At 38.3% G+C, this 24,922-nt stretch overlaps 1 protein-coding gene across 5 annotated transcripts in view; it reads left to right on the top strand.

The window, feature by feature from the left end:
• eps15l1a (epidermal growth factor receptor pathway substrate 15-like 1a) overlaps nt 1-24,922 on the top strand; it is a 50,535-nt gene that overhangs the window by 12,125 nt on the left and 13,488 nt on the right. The window contains exons 13-25 of one of the 5 annotated variants that reach the window (XM_036586215.1): nt 1,466-1,551; nt 4,460-4,532; nt 5,408-5,569; nt 6,503-6,700; nt 8,199-8,363; nt 9,315-9,420; nt 10,462-10,512; nt 12,176-12,312; nt 14,666-14,726; nt 15,694-15,776; nt 17,728-17,818; nt 18,332-18,379; nt 22,443-22,648. In XM_036586215.1, coding sequence (XP_036442108.1) covers nt 1,466-1,551; nt 4,460-4,532; nt 5,408-5,569; nt 6,503-6,700; nt 8,199-8,363; nt 9,315-9,420; nt 10,462-10,512; nt 12,176-12,312; nt 14,666-14,726; nt 15,694-15,776; nt 17,728-17,818; nt 18,332-18,379; nt 22,443-22,648 — 1,467 coding nt within the window. Of the gene's footprint in view, nt 1-1,465; nt 1,552-4,459; nt 4,533-5,407; nt 5,570-6,502; nt 6,701-8,198; nt 8,364-9,314; nt 9,421-10,461; nt 10,513-12,175; nt 12,313-14,665; nt 14,727-15,693; nt 15,777-17,724; nt 17,819-18,331; nt 18,380-22,442; nt 23,663-24,922 lie in introns of those variants that run through there. The other 4 variants (XM_036586214.1, XM_036586217.1, XM_036586216.1 and 1 more) reach the window with 4 other exon arrangements.

Raw genomic sequence — 24,922 nt, 5'->3', positions numbered from 1 at the left:
AGCTTTTTGCAGTGAACATTGGCGTGTAGAAAATGGTGAAGCGAAAAATATCAGATTTATTTCACACAATCTACATCTGTCAGACCATAAAAGTTCACCTGCTGACACCGGTCTGACTCAGTTAGGACCAATGAACTAGCAAAAGACTCACACTAAGATGTACTTGAACAGCTGTCCAGCTCAAGCACTTCTGAGCCACGTATATTCCTTGGCTTCAGGAATATACGTGGCTCAGGCGTGATAACATAAAGCAGACTGTATTGCTAACTCTGTTTGAAAGCAAGCAAAGATAAAACTGGAAAATGGATTTCTTAACATAAACGAATCATTTCCAAAAAGAGGCTGTGAAAAAACATGGCAAGGGTCAAACACATTAAAGTGTGCGCGATTTTATTACCACAAAGAGTGCTCCTAGGAAAACTCCCTCAGCCAGCGGAGTGCCTCATGCCTGCGAAAAAAACAGCCAAGAAAGAATTTAAAGAGCGTAAAATTAAATTCAACATAATCTACATGATAGCACGTGAAGCACTACCCTTACCTCCCAAATCTTGCTAATGAAAAAAAGTGGACTGGATGCGTCAAAGACGTATGATAATGTGTATGACATGAATCAGGCATGGTAGACGGCAGAGATACCTAAATCAAAGAGCTGGTCTGAGGTGTGTTGAGGTGTGTGGTTTGTTTTTTGTTTGTTTTGTTTTTTTTTTGAATATTATTATTTTGCAACTTAAAAAAGCTATTGGCACCTGTTTTTTTGTTTTTTTTCTCCCTTTGAGGAGCCAGTGGCTCCTTAAGCTATTTTTTACGCCAAAGTGTCCTTCTTTACAAGATTTATTTTACAGTAGGGGAAACACAGAGCATATATAAAATTCCTATTATAACGTTTTGTGAATCAATTCAGAGTCTTTCAAGAGGCAATTGCGATGCGTCTAAGAATCGATTATGTTTCCCACCCCTAACAAACATCAGCTGTTAAAATGCGAAACGAAACACTTTGTTGATTTGTCCTACTCTTGCTTTGTAACGCTGAATCTTAATTGCTACATCTGCAAGAGCTAAATGTATACAACGGCAGTAATCTCACCAAACATTTTTCTTTTTCGTATTCAATGCTGCTGATGTATCTCGCTTATATCAGGCAATAATGTACAAGTTATGGGTATGTAAAATTTGCACACAGAAAAGAAAGAACTATGAACAAATGCTTTTGGTGGCCTGTTAGCAGAGATGTTGTGCTGAAAAGCATTTGTGAGAGCCCAGTGGGTGCTGTGAATGGTGATGTGCCTTGCCTTCCCAGTGTGTGGAACGTGGAGGTGAAGCCCGAGCACCTTGTGCGGTCTCTTCTCCTATCGTGGTGGCTTCTTGTGTGTTCTTCTGCCCTTCTGTTTGCGTGGCACTGTGGTGTTGTGTGCCTCAGGGAAGCAGTAAGGCTGAGCAGTTTGTGTGTATGTTTCACACTCTTTAGGACAGCTCCAGCTCCGTGGGGTCCGGTGAGTTCACTGGAATCAAGGAACTGGATGATATCAGCCAGGAGATTGCTCAGCTGCAAAGGTATGTTAACATTATTTTCAGCTTTTTCTTATCTAGAGCCACGAGTAGATTATAGCTGGCACAATCACATGAAGTACACAGTCATTCCTTTAAGATTACACAACTTCTGAGTTTTTAAAAAGACCTGCCGGTGGTTTTAAGTTGTAAACCTGTTATAACTGTGAGGCAAACTTATTTAATGACATTAGTTCAAATTAGAAATTAGCTAGTTACACACACATTTTATAAACAAAAAGTATTCCTACAAGAATAAATTTATTCAGTAGTTTTTTATAATATATTTATTATATTATAATCACAAAACGTTTGATAGCTGGCATAAGGGGCAATTGCTTGATTTAGTAATTTATCTGTGTATTTTAGGCAATACTAATATAATACTAATATACCCAAAACTTGGCCTGGGCGATGTGCGGTGTAATTACATATCAGCCATGACTGAAGTACAGTCATGTGCGAAAGTTTGAACAAGCCAGTCATATTATGTTTTGTTGATTTTCTAAGTAAAAATAAGTTAATATATTCTCTAAAGGAAACAAATGTAAATGTGGCATTTTTCTGCAAATTTTACTCCATAGTTTCTGTTTAATGTGTCGTTTAATGTATGGGGAAAAGACATAACATAAAATGTGCAAGAACTTTTGCACAGGCTGAATATTATTTTGTTCAAATTCAGCAAATAAACAGTAATTGTACCTTAGAATGTGCAGAAGTGTGTTTTACTTTCACTTAGGCTGGGCCTACACTACACGATTTATTGCCTGATTTTAAGCCCAGGTTGCCCATTGCAACAAATTTTCACAATCTGAAGCAATTTTCCAGGTTGCGAGCTCAATTGGAAGCAACTGACGATGCGGATGATCTGGTAGTGTGAGAGGAGAAACGAGTGAATTTTTAGCCTCCGATATTATTAAACGTTTGATATTTATGACTCAGAACATTCACGAGTCCTGTAATATGAGATGGTCAGAGGTTTACTTAACAAGTGATTCAAACAACAGCCAGTCAGAGAGCTAGAAGAGCGGAGTAAAAGGCGAAGAGACATGCATACACACCGCCTTAACAGAGGCAGATACAGAGGATCTGCATGTAAAACACAGGCAGATAAGAGCCGATATCATGTTTATAATGTTGGATCCAGACGTCAAAACACTCTCTTTACAATTTCAGCTCAGCTGCCAGTTTGTAGTGAAACATTTCTCCAGCTCTCACTGTATCAGCACTTCTCAACCCCATATTAATCCCCACTTTGCGCTTTCGCTGCTCATAAAAGCTCAAACAGGTCCAGTACGTTTAGCTTTGTTTGTGTCATGTGATCAGAGCAGATCTGGGAGTTTGAGTTCTTCTTCATAGCCGAAACTCGTTGTGTGTTGTGCGCTCTCTTTGCCCTGTCGTCTAGTGTGAGCTCACACACGACAAAAGGACAAGAAGCATGTTAAGATTTGTGTAGTGTACGCCCAGCCTTAGAAAATCAACAACACATGCCGTTCGGCCAGGGGCGCCCAAACATCCGCATGACTGTAACCCACTGATGATGCTTCAGAGCTGATGGAAAAGAGAACTGATAGAGACCCAAAGAGGACAAACTTAATTTAAAACGTCTTGCTAAAAAAATTAAATAATTTGTATTTAATATTCTATTGAAACAATATATTCCTTTTTTGAGTGGTTCGAATAGTTTTTAATAATGCCTGAAACATTCATGTCAGATTTGACTGAAATGCCAATCCCTAATTTGGTTCTGTCCACTTGCTTATTTTGAGTGTAATATTAGTGTTAAGTGTGGCAGATTACCACCTCATAATAGGACATGATTAGTAGCCTGGCCATATCTATCATATGGAGCTTTTTTAAATATATATCATATGTACCTAAGTTTTTCTAGATGTTAATACAAAGCATGAAACATACCAAACATACCAGCTGACCCTACTACTGTACCTTAAGATGTTTTAGAATGCTTCACATTAAAGCCGGCAATATACTTCACACGGAAATGACATTTCGAAGCAAAAACAAGGACTTTTTGGCCAAAATGGCGCAATAGTTTGAGTTCATACGGCGCAGCGGGTGCTGTTTACTATACAGAACTCGTAATCATCGCCTCATTTGTTCTGAGACCTCCCCCTGACTGCAGTTGGTCCAAATCACTGCATCATTTGTTCCGAGACCTCCCCCTGACTAGGACTGGTCCACTGTATGAAGTGGGCCTTTTTTTGTAATACTGAGACATACAGTGATATATTTTTAAGTAGACTCACAACATTGTTTGGTTTCATTTTCTTTAGCTGCTCAGTGTTTGAATTATACTGCCAGCTTAAGTGTTTTTGTTTATGTCTGTCTTTTGTCTGTGAACATTAAGTTTGTCTGTCTTCATGGTAAAAAAAAAAATATCATGCCTCCTCCTGCCATCTCAAGTGTTTCCAGTTTTTTTGTTTAGCATCCTCCTCAAGCCCACAGTGAGCGTGTCCCTTTTGAAACTGGTTGCTTTGTAGATGTGTTTGGACAGAAAAGAAAGCTGCTGCTAAAATGCACACATGAAAGGCAAAAGGAAAGGTAAAGCAGATCTCCTGCTCCTGGTGGTGGCTGAGTGTGTCCCTCTCACTGCCGAACGTAGCCTCATCTTCACCTCCTCTGCCCGCCTCCTTTAACGTGTGTATTTTATGAAATCTTTTGTTCTCATCACTTACTCTTCATGCTGCCACAGCACACTTGCTTTTACTCACTGGGACATGCTCAGGTAAAACTCTCTTTCAGCTTTTTTCTTTTGGTTTTAGTTTCTGTGATGGTGTTTGTGTGGAGGAGGCACGTTTGGACGATTGGATCTGCACTTTCTCTGCACTGGCTGATAAGGACTCTCTCCTGCTTTCTGTCTGTCTGTGCTGTCATGTCTGTTTGTGGTTATCAGGGAGAAATACACGCTGGAACAAGACATTAGAGAAGCAGAGGAGGCCATCAGACACAAAACTACTGAAGTCCAGGTAAAGGGGCCTCAGAACGTCTGGCTTTTTTATTTGTACACATAATCAGCAAGACTGGACTGACTTATATAGTCAGTCAGGATTCTCCAATGAAGTTACATTGGTTCCGGGACTAGACTAAAGATGTATGGAAAATAAGTCCTTAACAGTACAGTGGAGTCCATAAGTAATTGGACAGGGCTCTGTTTTTATTATTTTTTTCTTCTGCACCTCATATATTAGATTTTAAAGATTTTATATACAGACTAGGCCAACCAGTTGGCTAAGAAAGACACTAAATTGATTCCCAGTGATGCCAAAGTCACTGTCCAACATATAGACTGTGTTGTGTGTATCGTGCTAATGGTGTACATCAGGTAATTCAAGTAATTACAACCCCATTTCCAAAAAAGCTGGGATTTTCCAAAACAAAATGCATTGATTTAAACCCTGTATTACATTGAAAATGCTTCAAAGACAACAAATCAAATGTTGAAACTGAGAAATTCTATTGTTTTTTGAAAAATATTTGCCCATTTTGAATTTGATGCCAGCAACACGTTCCCAAAAAGTTGAGACGGAGGTACCAAAAGACTGGTAAAGTTGTGTAATGCTAAAAAAACACCTGGGGCTTGATTGACCACAGGTCAGTAACATGATTGGGTATAAAAAGAACATCCCAGAGAGGCTGAGTCTTTCAGAAGTAAGGATGAGGAGGGGTTCATCACTCTGTGAAAGACTGCATGATCAAATAGTGCAACAATTCAGGAATAACATTTCTCAACATAAAATAGCAAAGAACTTTTGCTTTTCATCATATACAGTACATAAAAACATATCTAAATGGGCTCCAGTAAATTACCACTAGCCCTATGTTGCTGGTTTATGATATCTAGGAGATGCAGAATGATCTGGACCGAGAAACGTGCAGTCTGCAGGAGCTTGAGGCCCAGAAACAAGATGCTCAAGACCGGCTGGATGAGATGGACCAGCAGAAGGCCAAGCTGGAAGATATGCTCAATGAAGTGCGTCAGAAATGCCAAGAGGAATCCCAAATGGTGAGTTCATACCCTGCGTCCCGTACACAAAATTAAGCTGATGGGAAAACAAGATGCACATTTTCTTGTTAATTAATTCATTTTTTAATCTCTTTTCTCTATTATTATACAAAATGAGATGAACATGAAAAATAGTGGGTTGCACCTTTGCTGATCAGTCCAGATGTGTGCTTGGGATTTTGAGCTCCAAAGTCCTGTCCACTCGCTTTACATATTAAAAAACAAGGTGTTCTTTAAAGTGAAGTTTTCTGGAATTCAGCTTTAGTTGCCTTTGGGAAACTATGAAGTGTTATATTCTCATAATTTTACAAGCTGGTTAAAATTAAATTCTTTAGTTATTAGCGTCCACATTATTACATTAATTCAAATGCATAAATAAAACGGCAAAGTATATATTAATGAACCCTTTCTTTTGGTTTCCCACTGATTGAGTTTCGGTTTGGGTTTCTGTCAAACATTTTTGAATCGATGCATCACTGGTGCTCTGTAAATAAATTTTACTTACCGCTTACTAACTTACATTAAATCAAGACCTTATTCAACATGTCATCATAGCTTAGGTGGCTAAATTGTTTTTGCAGATTAATTCATCAGAATGGGAAATGCTGATCATGCATTTCATGAATCTAGTTTAAGTGTTCACTGGCCAGAAAGTATGCTGGTGTTATTTTAATATCAGACTTGGAGGCGAAGACACCATGGCTTTGTTCAACATCACCTTTAAGACCTTTTGAACACCTGCATCACCCACACTTCACTTGGTGGTTATTTTTTTCTTGTTCAGTTGATGTCTATATTTTTTTTTGTGTTTTTCAGGACAATTTAAGGAATTTGAGGAATTTGCAGCCTGTGGTCAAAACCAGAAAAAACATCATTGTTGAGCATTTTTTTTTTTAATTTTCTTTTTTTTTGCATGTGTTTTTGTGTGTTCAGATCTCCTCCCTGCAGACTCAGATCCATTCGCAAGAGTCGGACCTGTTGAACCAGGAGGAGGAGCTGAGCCGGGCCAAAGCAGACCTGAGCCGACTACAGCAGGAGGAGAGCCAGCTGGAGCAGAGCCTCCAGGCCGGCAAGATCCAGCTGGAGACCATCATTAAGTCACTCAAGGCCACCCAGGACGAGATTAACCAGGTACCATTTTACTACAGGTTGTGCTGGTTTGGCCCTTAACTGCCATTTTTAAGGTACTTTTTTTGCCGAGTAACATTTTCCAGATTTCCTCTCCCCTCCAAACTCAAATATGTCCAAGGACCAAAACTGAGGTTTTGAATTTCATTGCCTTGTTTGCACTGTCCTTGTTTATAAACACCAGATTAAAAAAAATGCTTATGAAGGAGGAAAAGTTTCTCTGAGATCTTGCAGCAGCTACAGGGAATTGACAAGAGCAAATGGTCACATGCAATGAAACTGAAAAAAAGAAGTCATTTTAGGAATAATGGAGTGGCTTTTAGTTGTTAAACATCAAAAAACAGCACATTTGTTATCAAAGAGAGCCATAACCACAGCCCATATCATCATATGCATAATAGAGGAAGGTTAAGAGTCTAACATTGCATGTTGCACTTGAGTCCACTAGAGGGTGATACATTAATACTCTGCATGTTTAGGTTCATATACAGTGTAGGTTCCACAGTATGCAGGCTTCACTGGTATTTAAGGGTGGAGTAATGCTGTGATATTGAGTCACCATAATCAAATACGTTGGCTTACAACTTTCCATGTGAACTGCTCTGCATTCCGATGGTGTAAGACTGTAGAGCTGTCACTATTAATTGTATTAGTAAGTTGTAAGTAATCAGACAATGATTTTGGCTGTTAATCATGTGAAAGGCCAATAACAGTAGAACAGTTAACCGAATGATAACAAACCATGCAAAATGGTACAAAATAGGTTGCCAGAAAGAGATAAATAAAGAAGACTTAAAAAAAAAAACCTGTTACAAACAGGATATTACAACAAAACCTCTACCTGTCTGCCACATTCTGTTTTCACAGATCAGTAGAGGGGAATTCCATCGTTTTCATTTAGATGTAAACAAAGTCAGAGTGGTTTGATGTGAAATGGTTAATTGTAGAGAAACTTGCTGACTTAGACTTATTTACAGCAGTGGTAAAGCACAAATACCATTTTATTTACTCTCCAAATCCACCTACATGTGTCTTTTGAGTTTTTATATGTAATTTTGATTAAGGTAAAATAGTGGAAACATCTGAAAAAGCTTTCTTTGAGGACCACTTTGCCTTAGAGTGTCCTGAATGCACCTCTTCGCCATGCGTATATTTAAAAACATATGATTTACACCTAATACCTTTCTAAAAACTATTATAAGTCAATGTCACAGGCATCAGGCAGTGTATTCATAACTTTCTGTGAGAAAGCTGACGTTAAACGCTTCAGATGTGTCTGGTTTTATTGCCACCACCTTGAACAATTCTTGGTAAGTTCCTCTAGAACTAAACTACTCCGAATTTAATAATATTTACATGTTTAGCGATGTAATTATTCAGATATTTTTTTTTGAAAATGATAGGTTGAATTCCTCTTTAAGCCTTGGAAAAGTGAAAATAATGCAAAAGAAAATAATGAATGCAAGTTGTTTATTACATTACACGCTGTTCTGTATTGAAGGCTCGCAGCAAGCTGTCCCAGATCCAGGACAATCAGCACGAAATGAGCAAAAGCATCGAGCAGTATAGCAGCGCTCTGAACGGCACACACGGGGGCAGCATGACCAACCTGGCTGACATGAGCGAGGGCTTCCCAGAGAAGGAGAACGGAGGCTTCGGGGCCATGGTGAGACCCTGGGCCTTTTCTATGGTTTCGTTTCTGAGCAGTGGGTTACACTTCATCCCCTTATCTCGAACTAAAAATGGATGTTTTTATAAAAGTAGTGGGCAGTGCACCAGTTTATCATGAGTGTTCCGGATGCATGTATGAGACAAATGACTTGAGAAATTTGACTAAGCTGAAGCTGGCTTCTTCTTATTCAGAATTCCTGTTCCACCTTAAATGGTGCTGCAGTTACTTTGAGGCACCTGTATAGGTGCCTGAAGGTAACTGCTGCATTTAAGGTGGAATGGAAAGTTTGAACAAAAAGCTGCCCAATAAGAAGCCAGCGTCAGCCTTCAGTGAGGTTAGATGTGAAACAACGTTCCTATTTTACCAGCTTTCAGCACAGTTTTAAACACTGTTAGCATGTCTAGCCCCTTTTCCTCTGCAACGGGACTTTTTTCAGTTCTAATCTAACTTTTAATTTTTAATTTGGTTATTTAACTATCCTAATTTAATTTCTAATTTGAGTTTTAATTGAATGATTTTCTCATTTAAATTTATTGTTTCAGAACTGTTTTAATTATGTTTTTAATGTTATTTTCAATTCTGTTTTTCTGTTCATGTTTACTTTTTTTTTTAAACAGCTGAATTTTCGGATTCATTATTTTCTCATTTCTAAAGCACTTCGAATGACAGCAGCGTATGAAAGGTGCTATATATATATATATAGACCTGCCTTGCCTTGCCTGTTTTTGCCAGGCCTGCAAGGCTAGTGTTAGAAAGCAGTATTGACGTAGGTTTATATACAAATTGCTCAGTTTTGATTTGGCTGTTTTGCATTTCTTTCAGTTTAATGGAAAAAAATCATAGTGCAGGTTTAAATATACTGTACAGCCAAGAGCAAAGCTGGTCCAGGACAGTTATAAAAAGGGCCGCCTCAATGAGTGCAAATGCATGTTCTTTTGCCTTCAGGAGGACCCCTTCAAAGTGAAGACCAATGTGTTCAACAGCAACTCTCAAGAGATGCACACAGACCCCTTCCAGTCTGAAGACCCCTTCAAATCTGACCCTTTCAAAGGTTCTGTTGAAGTTATCTGTTTCTCTCATCTCCCCCTCATCGCTTCTCTGCTTCTTTGCATGTTTGATCATATAACCCCCAGCCTTCACTGACCAACACGCTGTCTGAATGGAAGTCGTTTTAGTGCAGAAGTGTTTGGCCCAATCCCATTTCTTCTGTTTACCCCTACCCCTTGTTTTCGAGTGTCACCCTAATCCCTTGGAACTGAGTTACAAGGGGTAGTGGTTGAAATCTTGCCCTACGAAATGGGACCCTCAAATAAATAAAAAAAAAAACATTGCTTCATTAACAGCTACTAGCGCTGCTCTGTAGGCGTCTCGGCCCGTCTTCAGTGATAGCAGAGAAGGGAAAAGTTCAGCTCCTCACTGCTGGGCTTTGGTTACATTTAGGGCATAAAACAATTATTTGTTATCGCTCACCGCTAATTCTTTGGTGGTACAAAGCTGAAGTCAGCTATTTACTAGCTTCTTGTTCGAATTTCCCTGTTCCACCTTAAATGGTGCAGCGGTTACATTCTGGCGTTTTAGGTGTCAATACTGCCAGACTATTTAAGGTGGATTGGGAAAGTTAGCTAGCTGCCGAAACATTAGCATGCTATTAGTGATTTTTTATGCTTGTTATGAAGAAAATGTCCATAATACATTGAAACGACATTAAACTAAGATAATACAATGGTTATCGTAATTTTGTAATGGAGAAAATTCTCACATTTGTGGGTTTGTTTGGTTGCTCGCGCCACCATCTTGCCGGTTTTTCTTTTTTCTGATAACACTCCGTTTTGAGTGTGCCTCTGAAAAACCTCTGTTTGGAGGGCCATGTAGCCCCTAACACTTCGCCCCTACCCCTCTATCTCAACAAAAATTGGGACACCCTAACCCTTGACGAGATTGCGCAAAACAGAGGGCTGAGGGCTAAGTGGTAGGGGCAAGGGGTGAAATGGGATTGGGCCTTTGTATCTCTGTACTTAGTTATGTGGCTCTGAAGTCTCTCTTTCGATAGCTACTGAATTCTCTCTCTATTTTATTTATAACTTCCCTGTAGGTGATCCTTTCCAGAATGATCCTTTTGCCAAGCAGCCGCCCACAGCTACAGGTATCCAGTTTGTCCAAATGCGTTGTAGGAACAGTACTGTTAAAATGCGCCTTTGTGTACATCTTTGTCTTGATGTCTAAATTTTAAGGAGTGGTTCGGTGAGAAATCAAGTACACAATTTCCCGCTTACTCCAGATGTAGTCGATGATTCAAGCCATGTTTGGCGTCCAAATTTTTCTTGTTTAATTTAGTGTGGGAGCTCTGAACCTTACATTTAAAGTCAGTAGTCAGCCAAAACTTTTTCGGAAATACATCCTCTCCAAAAACTTCGCTCAAACCACACCTAGATGGACATTAAGGTCGCACAGACTTGTGGTTTAGAACAAAACGAGCAAAACGTTACTGTCTCTTAACGCAAACATACACAGTTTCTGATGTTTCTGTTTATAAACAGTTTCAAAATTCAAGATCCACAGTTATAAAAGAACAATGGAAATTGCAATGTAATCTCTAGCGTCCGTATGCCTGCGTCATGGTTGTCATCTGTGTCCACAGTATCTAGCTACACAGTGAAGTTTTGTACAAGTTTAACTCGTACTGCATCCTACACAAAGAGCTGTATGTAGTTTCAGTGAGTTGAAAGATGTTTTTGGGGATATTTTTGCGGAAAACGTTTGGGTTGCGATTGACTTCTAGTGTTTGTTAGCAACATTAGCTCTTTGTACCGCTAGGTTAAAAACAAAAGAAACAAAATTTGGGCGCTGAGCGTATCTGGACTGACCGATTAGAACTGCGCTAAATGGAAAATTGTGTACATTTGATTTTCGCTGAACCATTTCTTTAAGGAAACGCTTGAGTGTTGTGCTCTAAGATTGGCATGGATTGCATCACCACGTTCAGTTACACTGGCACACTTCTCTCTTTCTAATATGTAACTTTCAGTTCTTCAACTCTCATACTAAATTGGGGTCATTCTGAAAGTGTAAATTGGGGTCATTTTGAAAGTTTAGCATGGGAGTGATGTTGTGTAATAATAAATGGGTGAGTGGATTGAGAAAGAGAGTTGTTTACTATCTGTGAGTGTAAAAAAGCTGTGTAAGGTTGTGTTGTAGAGGTCAAACGATATGTTTTTTTTTAGGGCCTCTACCGATATTGATTATTAGTAATCAAGGATACCGATAAACAATATTTAGGGCTGATATTCATTTACCATAAATTTGATGTTTGTAATGTACAAAATTGATAAGAATGCAGTTCTTACTCACAACTTATGTTATTATGACCAAATCAGTATTTGCTAATTTGTTCATGTTTTGTCACACTTAAGTCTTATTTACTGGCTTAAATGGCCAGGCTGTTTTTTCAAGTATAAAGGCCCCAAAAAAGCTTGATGTATTGTTTTTATTGTTTATGTAGCATTACTGCATACACAGTTTCTCCATTTACATTACTGTATTCAGTGAATATTCAGAAAGATTTCAGAATTGTACCAAAATAATCAAGTCTAAGTGAAACATGGTAAAATTTCAATTGTTGTGAAATAATTTAATGATTGATAATAATCGTAATCAAATCTCTGGTCAGAAGTGTACACCCCATATGTTGAGTGTAGGAATTCTTAAGTAGTGCGGTGAGAAAAAGGGTCTGGAATAAGAACTTGTGAGGAAGATATGAAGGATGATGTTGTATCTGCTCACAAACTCAAGACACTGTCCTCTTACAGATCCGTTTGGGGGAGATCCTTTTAAAGAGACAGACCCATTCAAGACCACTTCAGAAGACTTCTTTAAGCGGCCGACCAAGGCCGATCCCTTCACCAGCTCTGATCCGTTCAGCAAAAGTGCTACTCTCCCAGCAAAGGTAAAGGAGCTATCAGAAATGAAGTTGATCTTTCTTTCTGAATAAATGCTACATAGAGTAGCTGAACGATTAGGGGAAAACATTTAGGCCAAGTTTTTTGAAGAGCTGAATGTAGGTCAGTGTCAGATGGCCAGTTAGTTGTGGTTGTGTTATCATGCTTACATCATGTGGTTGTGAAGGGAAAGGGAAAGGGCTCGAATCAAACGTTTGGGCTCTCTGAATTGTCAGAACTTAGTAGCACCCCCTTTAGCAAGTATCAAAGCTTGTAAACGCTTTTTGTAGCCAGCTGAAATGTTCTTTAAGTCTTCTAGTTCTGTGAGATTCTTGGGCCATCTTGCTTATGCTGCCCTTTTGAGGTCTATGCCCAGATTTTTGATGATGTTTTTAGGTGAGGGGACTCTGAGGGCCACGGCAATACCTTCAGCTTGCACCTCTTCGGTTAGTCCATTGTGAACTTTGAGGTGTGTTTAGGATCATTGTCCTGTTGTAGAAGCCATCCTCTTTTCATCTTCAGCTTTTTTACAGAGGTGTGATGCTTGTTTCTCCAGATTTTGCTAGATCTTGCTGAATATTTTTTTTGCAGTCAAATTTTGATTTGCCTTTATAGCAGTCCTACAAACAATTCTCTCAAAGTTTTCTTGACCACAACTTGACCTCTACCGTTCTGGTCCATTTCTTAATTACATTACGAACCGAGGAAACAGCTGCCTGAAAACACTTTACTATCTTCTTACAGCCTTCTTCTGCTTTGTGGGCATCGATAATTGTAATTTTCAGAATGCTAGGCAGCTGCTTAGAGGAGCCTGTGGCTGCTGATTGTTGGGCTTGAGGAGTCAGAGCATGTATAAAGCTTTGAAATGTGCATCATCCGGTCTTTCCTAATGTTGATTGTGAACAAACCAAAACCCTAACAAGCTAATTAATGTCTGACGCCTTGGTAAAAGTTATTTGAGAGCTCGAATCTCTTTAGCATGGTGTTCCTTTAACCTTTTGTCTCTGAAATTGTCCAGAAGAAAAATATTATACTAAGCTTGCAGAAAATGTTGAAAAGAATGTTTCATCTTTAACTTTATGCCTTTTAGAGATCAGTTCATCTTCTACTCACTTAATTATTCACAGAAATAGGAATTTTGACCAAGGGTGCCCAAACTTTTGCACACCACTGTATATACAAACATGTATAGAGCCCTTAGTCTGTCCACTCGGTGGCCATCTTGGCAGTGTCCCCAGGCAGGCCAAAAGTAGCTGGACACCTGACCGTCAAACCTATACAAGCTGGTTGGACACCCATTCTAAAACCATAAGCATTAATATGGAGTTGGCTCCCCTTTACAGCTATAACAGATTGGCACTGCGCAATTGGCATCGGGGTAGTGATTCTTAGGCTTGTGTGCAGCTGCTTGACCACGGAAACCCTTTTAATGAAGCTCCTGACACACAGTTCATGTGCTGGTGTTGTTTCCAGAGCAGTTTGGAACTGTAGTGAGTGATGCAACAGAGCACTTTGTAGCTCCACTCAGTGAATTTGTGTGGTCTCCTGCTTTGTGGCTGAGCTGTTGTTGCTCCTACACACTTCCATTTCACAATAATAGCACTTACAGTTGACCGGGGCAGATCTATCAGGGCAGACATTTCACAAGTTGACTTGTGGGAAAAAAAATGACATCCTATGACAGTGCTAAGGTTGAAGTCACTGAGCTCTTTAACACAACTCATTCCACTGCCTGTGTTTGTCTAGGAGATTGTTTTACTACGTGCTTTATTTTATACACCTGTTTGCAGTAGGTGTGGCTGCGATACCTGAAGTCAATAGTTAGTTCCACATACTTTTGCCCATATAATATATTTTCAGTCACAAAAGACCAGACATCTCTGTCTTTGAATAGAGAGAGACATATAAACACAAAACTGAAGGTCACGTTAATATTTCAAACTCTGCCACGTTACTTTAGCTTGTTCTGGCTACTGGGCATGTTCTTATCTGCACAACGAGGATGGGCTTTAACCACTTGTGGCTTTGCCAGTAAGACAGTTGGCTCTTTTCAATGAGGGGCGGGACTTTCCCCCTATGCTGAGCATTACAAGATATCCCATTCATTTTTCAGCCAGTGAATTGTCTCCTCCGCCTTTATAATATCTCTGGTTGGTTCTGATTGGTCTAATTAATTTACAAGCTCTTTGTCATTGGGTAAATTCTTTGTTTAAAACTTGTAGACTATAAATAAAATTGCTGGTTATGCAATGTGAAAGTTGCGCTCTTTAAAATTGCAATTTCAATATATATATATATATAAAAGAATAATATTTCACCGAGCTTGTTAATTTAACCGTTTCTTATCTGTTCTTTTTGCAGTCTCATCACTTCTCAAGCAACGATCCTTTCGCTTCAACCAGTCCCAAACCGAAAGGCTCAGGTACTCTTTCCTTTCTTGCTGAGTCATCTCAAGCTTAGTACCTGCCCTTGACGTCTTCCACACTCAGACAACACATTTCCTCACTCTCTGAATACAGCTTATGCTGGTCTAGTGCCCCCTTACACCCTAGGTCACTGTAAAAGGTCAGTGTCTGTTTATCTCTCTGTTCACTAAGATGTGTCTTGAGAGAGGACTGTGGTAAGAGTTGCACAATGCAGACAGGGGCTGTTTTCACACATTGTGCCCCAGAGTGATTTCTGGCCTAGCGCAGGGCTCAGAGAAGGTGACGAGAGTATTTCGAGAGCAGAAGTGAGAAGAAGCTGTTAAGACAGTTCCCATGCTCAGCGTCCCGACCATCCTCTCTTGAGCCCTCTGCCAGCTGAAAGGATGGGACGTTCATCTGCTGTTATAGTAAACAGATTCTGTTGCAGATGTTTTTTTTTATTATTTTTTTTTAATTCTACTACGGTGCCAGGAAGTGTTTGTCTGTTTTTTTTTTCTACATGTAGTGGTTAGGAAAAAAAAAAGAAAGAAACAACTCTGAAGATAACTTCAGTGTCTTTGAAGATCACTTGAAGATGCTGCATTTTTTTCTCACTAGTGATGCACTGAGTTTCCATGACCGGTTGCTGTCACATTTGCATTTAAAAACATAGTTTTAAACCACGAGACCTTGAGGTTTATTTGTTTCTTTCAAGTCTATTTCAAGTGAAATAAGTAGCAAGTAATGAGCTGTTCAGCTGATATCACGAACACATCAGTTCAGTATTTTAACATACATAGCTTAATGTAGCTATAGTGTTTCAGTGTGTTTTGTGAATGTCTCAAATTGTATGACGTGCACAATTACATGTAAAAAAAATAAATAAATAATGCAAAATGTAATGCACAGAATTACCAGATTTCTTTTTTTTTTTTGCTGTCTAGAAAGTTATAAAGTTATTGTTACCTTAATCTCTGCTTGTAGATCCCTTCGGCACTCTGGACCCCTTTGGAAGCAGCTCATTTGGCAGCAACAGTGGATTTGCTGACTTCAGCCAGATGTCTAAGGTATGAGGCCAACATCATACCGGGCTGGTGTTCATACCTCTCTGGATGCAGCGACTTGAAAGTTTTGATTCTGATCGTCTATATTATAGATGATATTTTCTTGTTTTTTTTTTTTCATGTGAGAATAAATATGAGCAAGAACTACATTTGGTGCAAAAGTATGGATTTTGTCATCCTTGCAGAGCTACCAGCTAAACCTGTTTGAAGAACAAGGGAACACCCTGAACGTGACTTAAATGTCTTTCAAATCCTAAGATCACAGCACTTTAAGCAGTTACAGTACTGTGCAAAAGTCAGAGACTTTTCATTTATATCTTTCATTTATTTAATTTCAAGTGACAATAACCATTAGGTACAAGTTATTAAATTTTCTGGAGATATCAGGAGATTAGATATCAGATAAACCTCTTGCAGAAGGAAGAGGAAGGTCCAAGAAAAATAAGTAAAAGGGGGTAACATTTTCTCTGTAAATCTACAGAGAAAATGGGACTCCTAACTAGGGCTGCTCGATAATGGCAAAGATCATAATCATGATTATTTTGGTCAGTATTGACATCACAGCTATTTAACATGATTACTCATTGACTTTGGAAACATCATTCATTTAATGAACTTTTAAAAATTAAAAAAAAAAAAAACATCTTTTTAACAGTGGATTTCCTTGAACTTTAAATATAATTCACCTGAAAAACAAATAATAAAAAGTTAAATGAATAAATGATATATAATATGTAAGTCTATATACATGGAAAAAAATTATACGTAAAAATAAACAAGATTGAAATAAATAGGATGGAACTATGTTGCAGTGCACTTCCACAGCCTACTGAGAACTACTAAACATACATAAAAAATAATAAATAAAAATAAATTAGACCAAAATAAATTAGGTGAATTTGGGCTTTTAGGGAGGGGCGAAGCGCACCACTGTGAAGGAAAGGGGTGAGCTGGATATTTATAACACAAAAGAAAATGAGAGCATCAGTGTGACACAAAAAAGATTTTATCTTGATTATCTTGTTTTCGTAATCATTGGAAGCCAAAATTGTAATCGAAAATAAAATTCGATCAGTTGCTCAGCTCTGCTCGTAAGAACTGGATTGTGAGAAGCAGGAACTGCAACCATCTTCTAAGACTGAACTTTCCACACCTTCGAAGATATCCCAGCAGATTTCTTTGAAGAACTGAAAGTGAGTCTCCTGAAAACAGTACAAGCTGTAATAAAAGTAAAGAGTGGACACACTAAATGCTGAAAAATAATTGTTATGTGTAGTTTTGGGACTTATGTGAAACTTCCTGTTAAATAAATTTCACTGAAAGATGAGTAACTTGTACTTAATGGCCGTCTTGACTGGATATTAAATAAATAAAGGGTGGTTTCTCACTTTTGCCCTGTACTGTATGTGCTCATGATGATGTAGTACTGATTATCACACATCACTGTTTGCATTTCTGTAAACTGCTGAGCATTTGAGTGATGCTCTAATGCTTCTTCACTTACTTGAATTTGCACTAGCAGTGGGTGATTTGAAAAAAATATAATATTGCAGCACTTCAAGAGATTTTCACGATGCACAATATGTCACAATATTAATTTCCTCTGACGTGATCTGACTATAAGTTAGAACTGACAAAAGAAATAGCAGTGCCACATTTAAAATACAGTAAAAAAAACTTTTTTTCAGTATTTCACAAACTGCACTGCACAAAATCCAGTTAAGCTGGAGAAATGATGCTCTTTTTGTAATGAAACATACAGCTGATCAGTATTTAATAAGTACTGATGATATACACTATATACCCCAAAACACATTGTTTCATAATGCTAAATATTGTCATATCGTCCATCCTTAATTTGCACTTTATAAACTTTGTGAATTGTTGGCCTCTGTGAATCTCTGGCTAGTTGTGCGGTTCACCACCTCCTATTTTTCTATGGTTCAAACAGCAGGGCTTCGTAGATGACCCCTTCAGTCGAAAGCAGGACACTCCAGCTCTCCCGCCCAAGAAGACCATCCCGCCTCGGCCCAAGCCTCCCAGCGGTAGGTTTTAGAATGAGTGACGACACAAGGTCAAAAGTCAAACCATGCTGATTTTAGAATACCCAGAACATCTTGAAAGTCTTCTCTAAAACTGCTTTCACACAGGGAAAGACACTGTTGTACGTTTGAATATTTTTTTTTTTTTCTTTTTTCCATTTGACTGCCTACACCATCTCACGCTTTAAGTATGCACATCAGGGTCACACATGAAAGGTCAACAAACAGTCTTGATTGACCACAGTTGTGTCAGGCGAGGAAAACAGGAAATGTAGATTTATAACAGATTATATTTGCATTTTTTTTATCTTAACTTTGTGTAGTTGTCCAGTTTGTGAGTCTTACTCTTCTAATGATGGCTGGCTGGTAACTTACAATGAATAATTCTTAATTGAACAAATTGTTCCATCTTTACTGTGCATTGTTTAATTGTGCAAGTTCTGCATTGTTTAAATATGCAAGTTTAATCAGTGCAGCTCACTCGAATTGTTAAGACTATGTTTTTTTTTTTCCTAGAAGCTGGAGAAAATTGTTGCGGTGTTCTAAGAGGTGTTTTAATACGAGGTTAGAAGAAGAGGTTTAGTTGGTATATTAAGGGGGGCATGACAACGTCTCCATTGCTTCAATCATCTGCGGTTAGCCTGCACTGCCAGCATCGTGTGCTGATCTCCACACCCTTCCCCACTTCCTCTGTGTGTGTGTGTTTTTACTCACACACTTTGGTGAACAGGGTGACTTCTCTGCCACAAACTCACACAGATATTTTCACATAGTGTACCCCACAGCTGCTTTCTCGTAAACTTCTGAACATACTGTTGACACTTCTCTTTTTTTATTGCATGGACAAGCAATTTTTCCTCACTTTGTATTAAATAAACGAGTTCAATGTAGCATGTAAAAACTTTTCAAAATGTACTGTCCATACAGGCTGTGAATGGAAACTAAACTCATGTTGAATTCATTGTTTTTGTTATGTGACAAAAACCACCATATTTACATGGACCCACCTTTTTGGACTACAGCAGCTTGGCTCCACCCATTCACGTTGAAGTTACAAGGAATGTACTTTTTAAATGAGATACAATGCAGACCAGCCAATCAAAACTGAGGTCATTTGCATGTTTAGCGAAGTATTCAGACACTGTAGTTTTTGTTATTTAATATACAATGCATGTATCCGATTCAAATTTACACACATTTTTTTGACTTCATACTTATAAATATTACCAAAAAAGTATGTATTCATAAACATAAACGAATATATTTTTTAAAAAAAAGAAAAGTAAAAAGTATTCAGGCATTACAAATTAATATTAGTATATTGCAAAGCTCTTCCTGCCAACTGCTTTGAGGTAACTATGGTAAAAAGTAATTAGCTTTTGCAGCATCGTTGACCAGTTTTGGCCTGTTCCTCTTGGCAAACCATCTTCAGCTCCCTGAGGTTACAGAGGTCTCGCTGTTTGATCTCAATTCCAAAATATTTCTTAAATGTTCAAAGGGATTCAAGCCAAGATATTGGCAAGGCAGTGCAAGCACCTTCACGTTTTTAGAAACCAGAGTTATTTTGGCTGCATGTTTGAGGTCATTGTCTTACTGAAACCTCAGTGACGCATAACGGCCCAGTACTGTTGGCAGTGAAGCAGCCCCATATCACGATACTCCCACCTTCGTACTATACTGTGTGTTTGTGGTGTGCTTTGGATCGTACACGCAACCCTTTTTCTCCACACGTGACAAACTTAATTATTGCCGAAGAGTTCTATTTTTGTTTCATCTGATTTGTGTAAATGCTCATGTGCAAACTTTAAACAAATTTAGCAGAGTTCACATTTCTGTGCATCTTTTTTAGCAGTGGAGTTTTGCAGTTGCAGTTCTTTGCTTATTGGTCTTGGTGTAACTTGTTCCTGCTGCTTTCAGGTCATCCTGCAACTCTTCAAGTAATTGCTGGCTTCTCTCTTACCTTCCTTATTATTAGTTAGGGAGAAATCATGCATGGCGCCCCTGTCTGGGGACAATAAGCAATGGTTTTAGTTTTCCAAATTCATCCCTGATTGTGCTGACAGGGGTGTTTTATGGTCTTTGCTGTGGCTTTGAAGCTTTTTCCATTCGAGTGCTGTTTACAGTGTTGTCCTACAGAACTTCACCTCCTCAAGGCTCCATAAACTTCACCATGATTGCTGCTTGACATGTTCCTGACCAGTGGCAACATCTTTTCTAATGACACCAGGAGCAATGTGTGTGAGTGTGTGAGTGTGTGAGTGTGTGTGTGTGTGTATGTATACATGTGTGTGTATACATGTGTGTGTGTGTATGTATGTATGTATGTATGTATATATATATATATATATATATATATATATATATATATATATATATATATATATATATATATATATATATATACCTTTTTCTCTATCATTTTTTTAAATGATGAGTTTTTTAAATGTTTTTCTTTATGCTTGTGATTGCATACTGTGTTCCATACAAGTGCAAAGTCAAAAGACATTATGTGTGTAAATTAGAAGTGGATAAATGCACTGGAAGTATATTAAATAACAAAAAGAAAAGTGTCTGAATACACTGTATGAGTCTTAAACACACAGTAACAAAAACAGCCTGTTTAACTGTGAGATAAAGAGAGATCAGATAATTGTCATGCAAAAATGATTCATGACTGTTGTTCATGCATAAAACAACATAAATGTCATAAGTGGACCTCAGGGGAAAAAATAAAATGCAAGAAAAACAGTATATGTATGATATCAACAACTGACCAAGTGTTGTTTTTTTTATTTTTTTATTTTTTTATTTATTTTTTTTTTAGGACAAACACATTTTTGCATTCCTACTTATGTCAGTTACTTCTGTCTGTTTTGGTTTGTGCGTGAAAAGATGCATAATAGCAATAGCTGTAAAAAGCTGCCCTGCATATTACTGCACCAATCTGCATGCAGTGCTCAATATGTAGCGTTTGCATTACAGCTGTGAATGGGGATTGATAAGCCGTGCTTGTTTTTGCTGGCTTTGACCTGTCAGGGTGGAGCTCCGTATTGTGGTTTGCTATTCCGTTTACTGAAAGAGAGAAACTGATTGCTGGTCTGGTATAAATAACAGCCCAATTGACACTGCGGTTAACACCTTTAGAGGAACCAAGAACCAGTTTAAAGTTCTCACGAGTGAGACTATGCCAATCGTTGCACACACACACACAAAAAAAGTGTTACACGTAAGCATTTTTTTTTTTTCCACGTTTTTGTTTCTCGTATTCAGCTAGTGTGGGTTGCTCTTGCAATCCCCTCCACTCCACCCCCTGTAGCTTTAACCTTTAACCATCACCATATGCCTGAAGCCGTGGGATGATAGGGTTATTTTTTGTAGTATCGGAGGTATTCACCATGGCAGTTTGGGTGGCAATGGTGCACCACACAAGTGTAACTGAAACAGCTGTGGTTTTTCGGCTGATCTGGGGAAAAGGGCTTGCGTTGGTTAGTCACAGTTGGTACGCTTATATACTGTCAAACAGGTGATCAGCAGATTCTTAGACAGGCAGTTCATCATTTTGGCAATTTTTTCTGTTTCAGAAATTTTGTTTTGCAGTTAGGGCGAGTGTGACAGGACGTTACCTTTCTAACAGAACATTCTACTCATGACTAAAAGCAAGCTTGTTGCTAGATCAGGGTGTGGTAGGGTTCTCACATGTTGAGAAAGGAAATGTGAGCAATATGGGAAAACAACTTCTCATCATTATTTTGTTGTCATAACGGCCATTAAGTACAAGTTATTTGTTTTTCAGGGGTTCTTCTAAGGAGATTAGATATAAGATCATTTATTTGCATAAGAAATTAATAAGTTTAAGGAACATAAGTGGAAAAACACAGGAGTTTTCAGAACTGGAGTTAAAAAAAAATGATTAAAAGCCACTAAGAAGCCGGGACACCAAATAACCACCTGCAAGACCTGGTAGACCACCAAAACTGTCCCCATCAGATAAACAGCACTTCGAGCTTTCATCTTTGACAGAGAGGAGAAAATCAAGCTGCTTTAAATCTGAAAACATCCACAGCCATCTTTCCACTGTGAGAAGACAACTCAGCGCTATGGGTCTGAAAGGATGTGTAGCTGTTCAAGAAGAACCTCACTGAGAAAAGGAGACAAAAAAGAACATTATTTGCAGATCAACAAAAGAAGCTGCTGGTGTTCTCAGAACAATGGATTGGTCAGTGCATCCCAGAGTCCAGGCCTCATTATCACTGAATGTGTTTGGGATTGATTGGATTGTGAGAAGCAGAAAATGCAACCAACTTCTAAGACTGAACTTTGGAGGTGTATCGAATATGTTAAGAATGAAAGCTGTGATAAAAAACACACTAAATACTGTCAATTTAGATTTTATACTTCGTGTTGGAGGCTTTTGTGTTTTTTCCTGATGCTGAATAATGAATAACTTGTACTTAATGTCCGTTTTGACTGGGAATGACATGAAGGATGATGTCTTTTGCACATTACTGTGTTATGCGAATGCTGCACTTCAAGTAATCCAACAGCTGTTATAGGCTCCATTTAATTAAACATTACTGAGATAGCATATTTATACTTTTTGAATATCTTTATTTCTGAACTCTTTCAGGTAAAAGCACCCCGACTAACTTGCCTGGATCAGGGGATTCGGCCAAGTCAAGCGATCCCTTCCAGCCCTTTGGCTCTGACGCTAACGACCCGTTTCAGAGTAAAAAGGGGGTCGGGGACCCATTTAGTGGCAAAGATCCGTTTGCTCCATCTGCTTCAAGTAAAGCCTCTAAAGACTCTTCCTTGGGTTTTGCAGACTTCAGCTCTGTAAGTTGAGCTTAGTGATACTACTTCTCTTGTCCAGTCCACCTTTTTTCTTCTTTTTCTTTTTTTTTCTTTTTTTTTCTCCCCAAAAATGCTCTCTGCTTTTTAGTAATCATGAGTGAGATTTTGTGGAGCAGACTGCACCATTGGCTTCTGTACCTCTCCGTCTATGCTGTTGCCTCATGCTGGCTACTCTCCATCTCTACTGCCATCTCTATTTGTAATTAACCAACTCCATGGAATGATCTGGAATAGTGAAGGGAGCAATCATGAAGCCAGACACGGCTCCACAGTGACCCGTGGCCAGTTCAGTTTCTTGTTGCTTGCTGTATCGAGTATGTTATACCCCTTGTTGTCTTGTTGTTGTAGGATTTGTTGAATCAAATGGGCCAGAAGTCTTGAGGGGTTGAAAGCTCAGGTTCTCTGAGGTCCTATCTAGAATCACCTTTTCTGCACACTGCTATGCTGAAGTCCCCTTACAAAGTCTGTGATTACAGAACCCTCTATAGTTAGTTAGTGTTATATCTCCACTGTGAAGCAAAGAATATCCACATTTTGTCATGAGGGGATTGTATTAGATGCACTTTTGCTGTTGTGGCAAAGTAGTATAGAAACTGTTTTTTAAAATTTCAATGGCAGAACAACATTATACACACATTGTCATACAGGATGAAAGCCATGTTGTGTTTTAGGCTTATCCACCTAAAAGTTGGTTTGATACATTCAACCTCAATCTCTAGCTAGCAAGCGAAGTGAGTTCACAGTATGTGATGTGATATTTGAAAATTCACATGTAAGATTTATAACTACTGACAGACAGTGACAGAAAAGCAGCTCAGACGTACAGTCATGCAAAAGTTTGGGCGCCTTGGTGGAATTACATGTTTTGTTGTTGAAGTGACAATAAGTTAAGACGTCTTCTACAGAGAACACACTTTTGCACATTTTAATACACAATTAATGTTCATTTGCTGAATGATTCTATTGGAAAAGAATGTAAAATATAAAATGTGGCCCAGTTATGGCACGTTTTATATTTGTTTTTTTCCCCAATATGATAGATAGACAGATAGATAGATTGAACTTTATTGATCCCGAAGGAAAATTGCAGTGTAGCAAGACATATAATCGCCTCTAAACATACATATCGATGTTGTCGGAACAAAACCTCATATCTCCAAAAAGAGAACTTTACAGGAGAAGGAAAAAACATACTCTACTTTTAATGTAAGTCAATGGAACCAGACTTTTTTCCAAGTTATTTTGGGTCACTTCTGTTAGTCCATTCGTCATGAAATTTACACACAATGTATAGGAACTTAGGTATTTTAATTATGTCTAAAAACTGAAAAACTTGTTTTGTTTTGTTCCGACAGCAGCGAGATATTAGGCAGAAATAAAAATAAAAATTAACGTAGACAAAATTAGGCAGAAATAAAAATAGCCATAATTTAGGCAGAAATATGAAATAGACATAAGTTAAAGTATGAGAGAGCAGGAATAAAAGTATATCTATTTGCATGTGTACATAGCATGTAAGACAGATTTGTTGTATTTACATGGGAGCAGGTATTGCACTAAGTGGTATGAGGTACTTGCTAAGTTTAGTGTTATTCAAAAGCATTTAAATTGTAGACTAAAATTTGCAGAAAAATGTCATATTAAAGTTTGTTCTCTGTAGAGAATTTTTCATTACTATTCGCAATAGTAACTTTGATCTTCACACAGCTATCACTTTCTTCATCTTCCATTATACCAACCACAGTGGTTCTTATTTTATTAGGGATGCACCATGATATCAGAATCATATCACTATTGGCCGAAATATTGTTTAAAACATCAAACAGATATTAGATTTTAGATGCTTGATATTTCAAAGAGATGTTAGATAATGTATTAGTTATGCTCTGTAATAGCAGAATGTTTAGGTGACACTGGGTTACTGCACTAAACTATCTGCTTTTTATTCATTTTCCCTCTACAAGGGATAGTCAAGATCAATCTGGTTCCACTTTCTCCATTTTATAAATATTCATGTATAGCGACATGTGCATTAGAAATATCAGATAGCCCACAGTTCACATGTTGGTTCAGCCCTGCATTTTATAGTCAGGTTATTGATTGTAGGCAGGACATTGGTTTACGTGCATCTAAAAAGATGGGCAATTCATAATCTACTGTAGGCCGGTAATCTTTGAGCCTCGGCTGTAGAAGTAATAAATAAAGACTTGATCTGTGTTAAACTGGCAAACATCCAAACCCTGCCTTTTCCATTTG

The sequence above is a fragment of the Colossoma macropomum genome, unplaced genomic scaffold (genome assembly GCF_904425465.1).
Source record: "Colossoma macropomum unplaced genomic scaffold, Colossoma_macropomum, whole genome shotgun sequence".
NCBI lineage: Eukaryota > Metazoa > Chordata > Actinopteri > Characiformes > Serrasalmidae > Colossoma > Colossoma macropomum.
The sequence above is the reverse complement of the archived record's forward strand: the minus strand, read 5'-3'. Positions and strand labels throughout refer to the sequence as shown.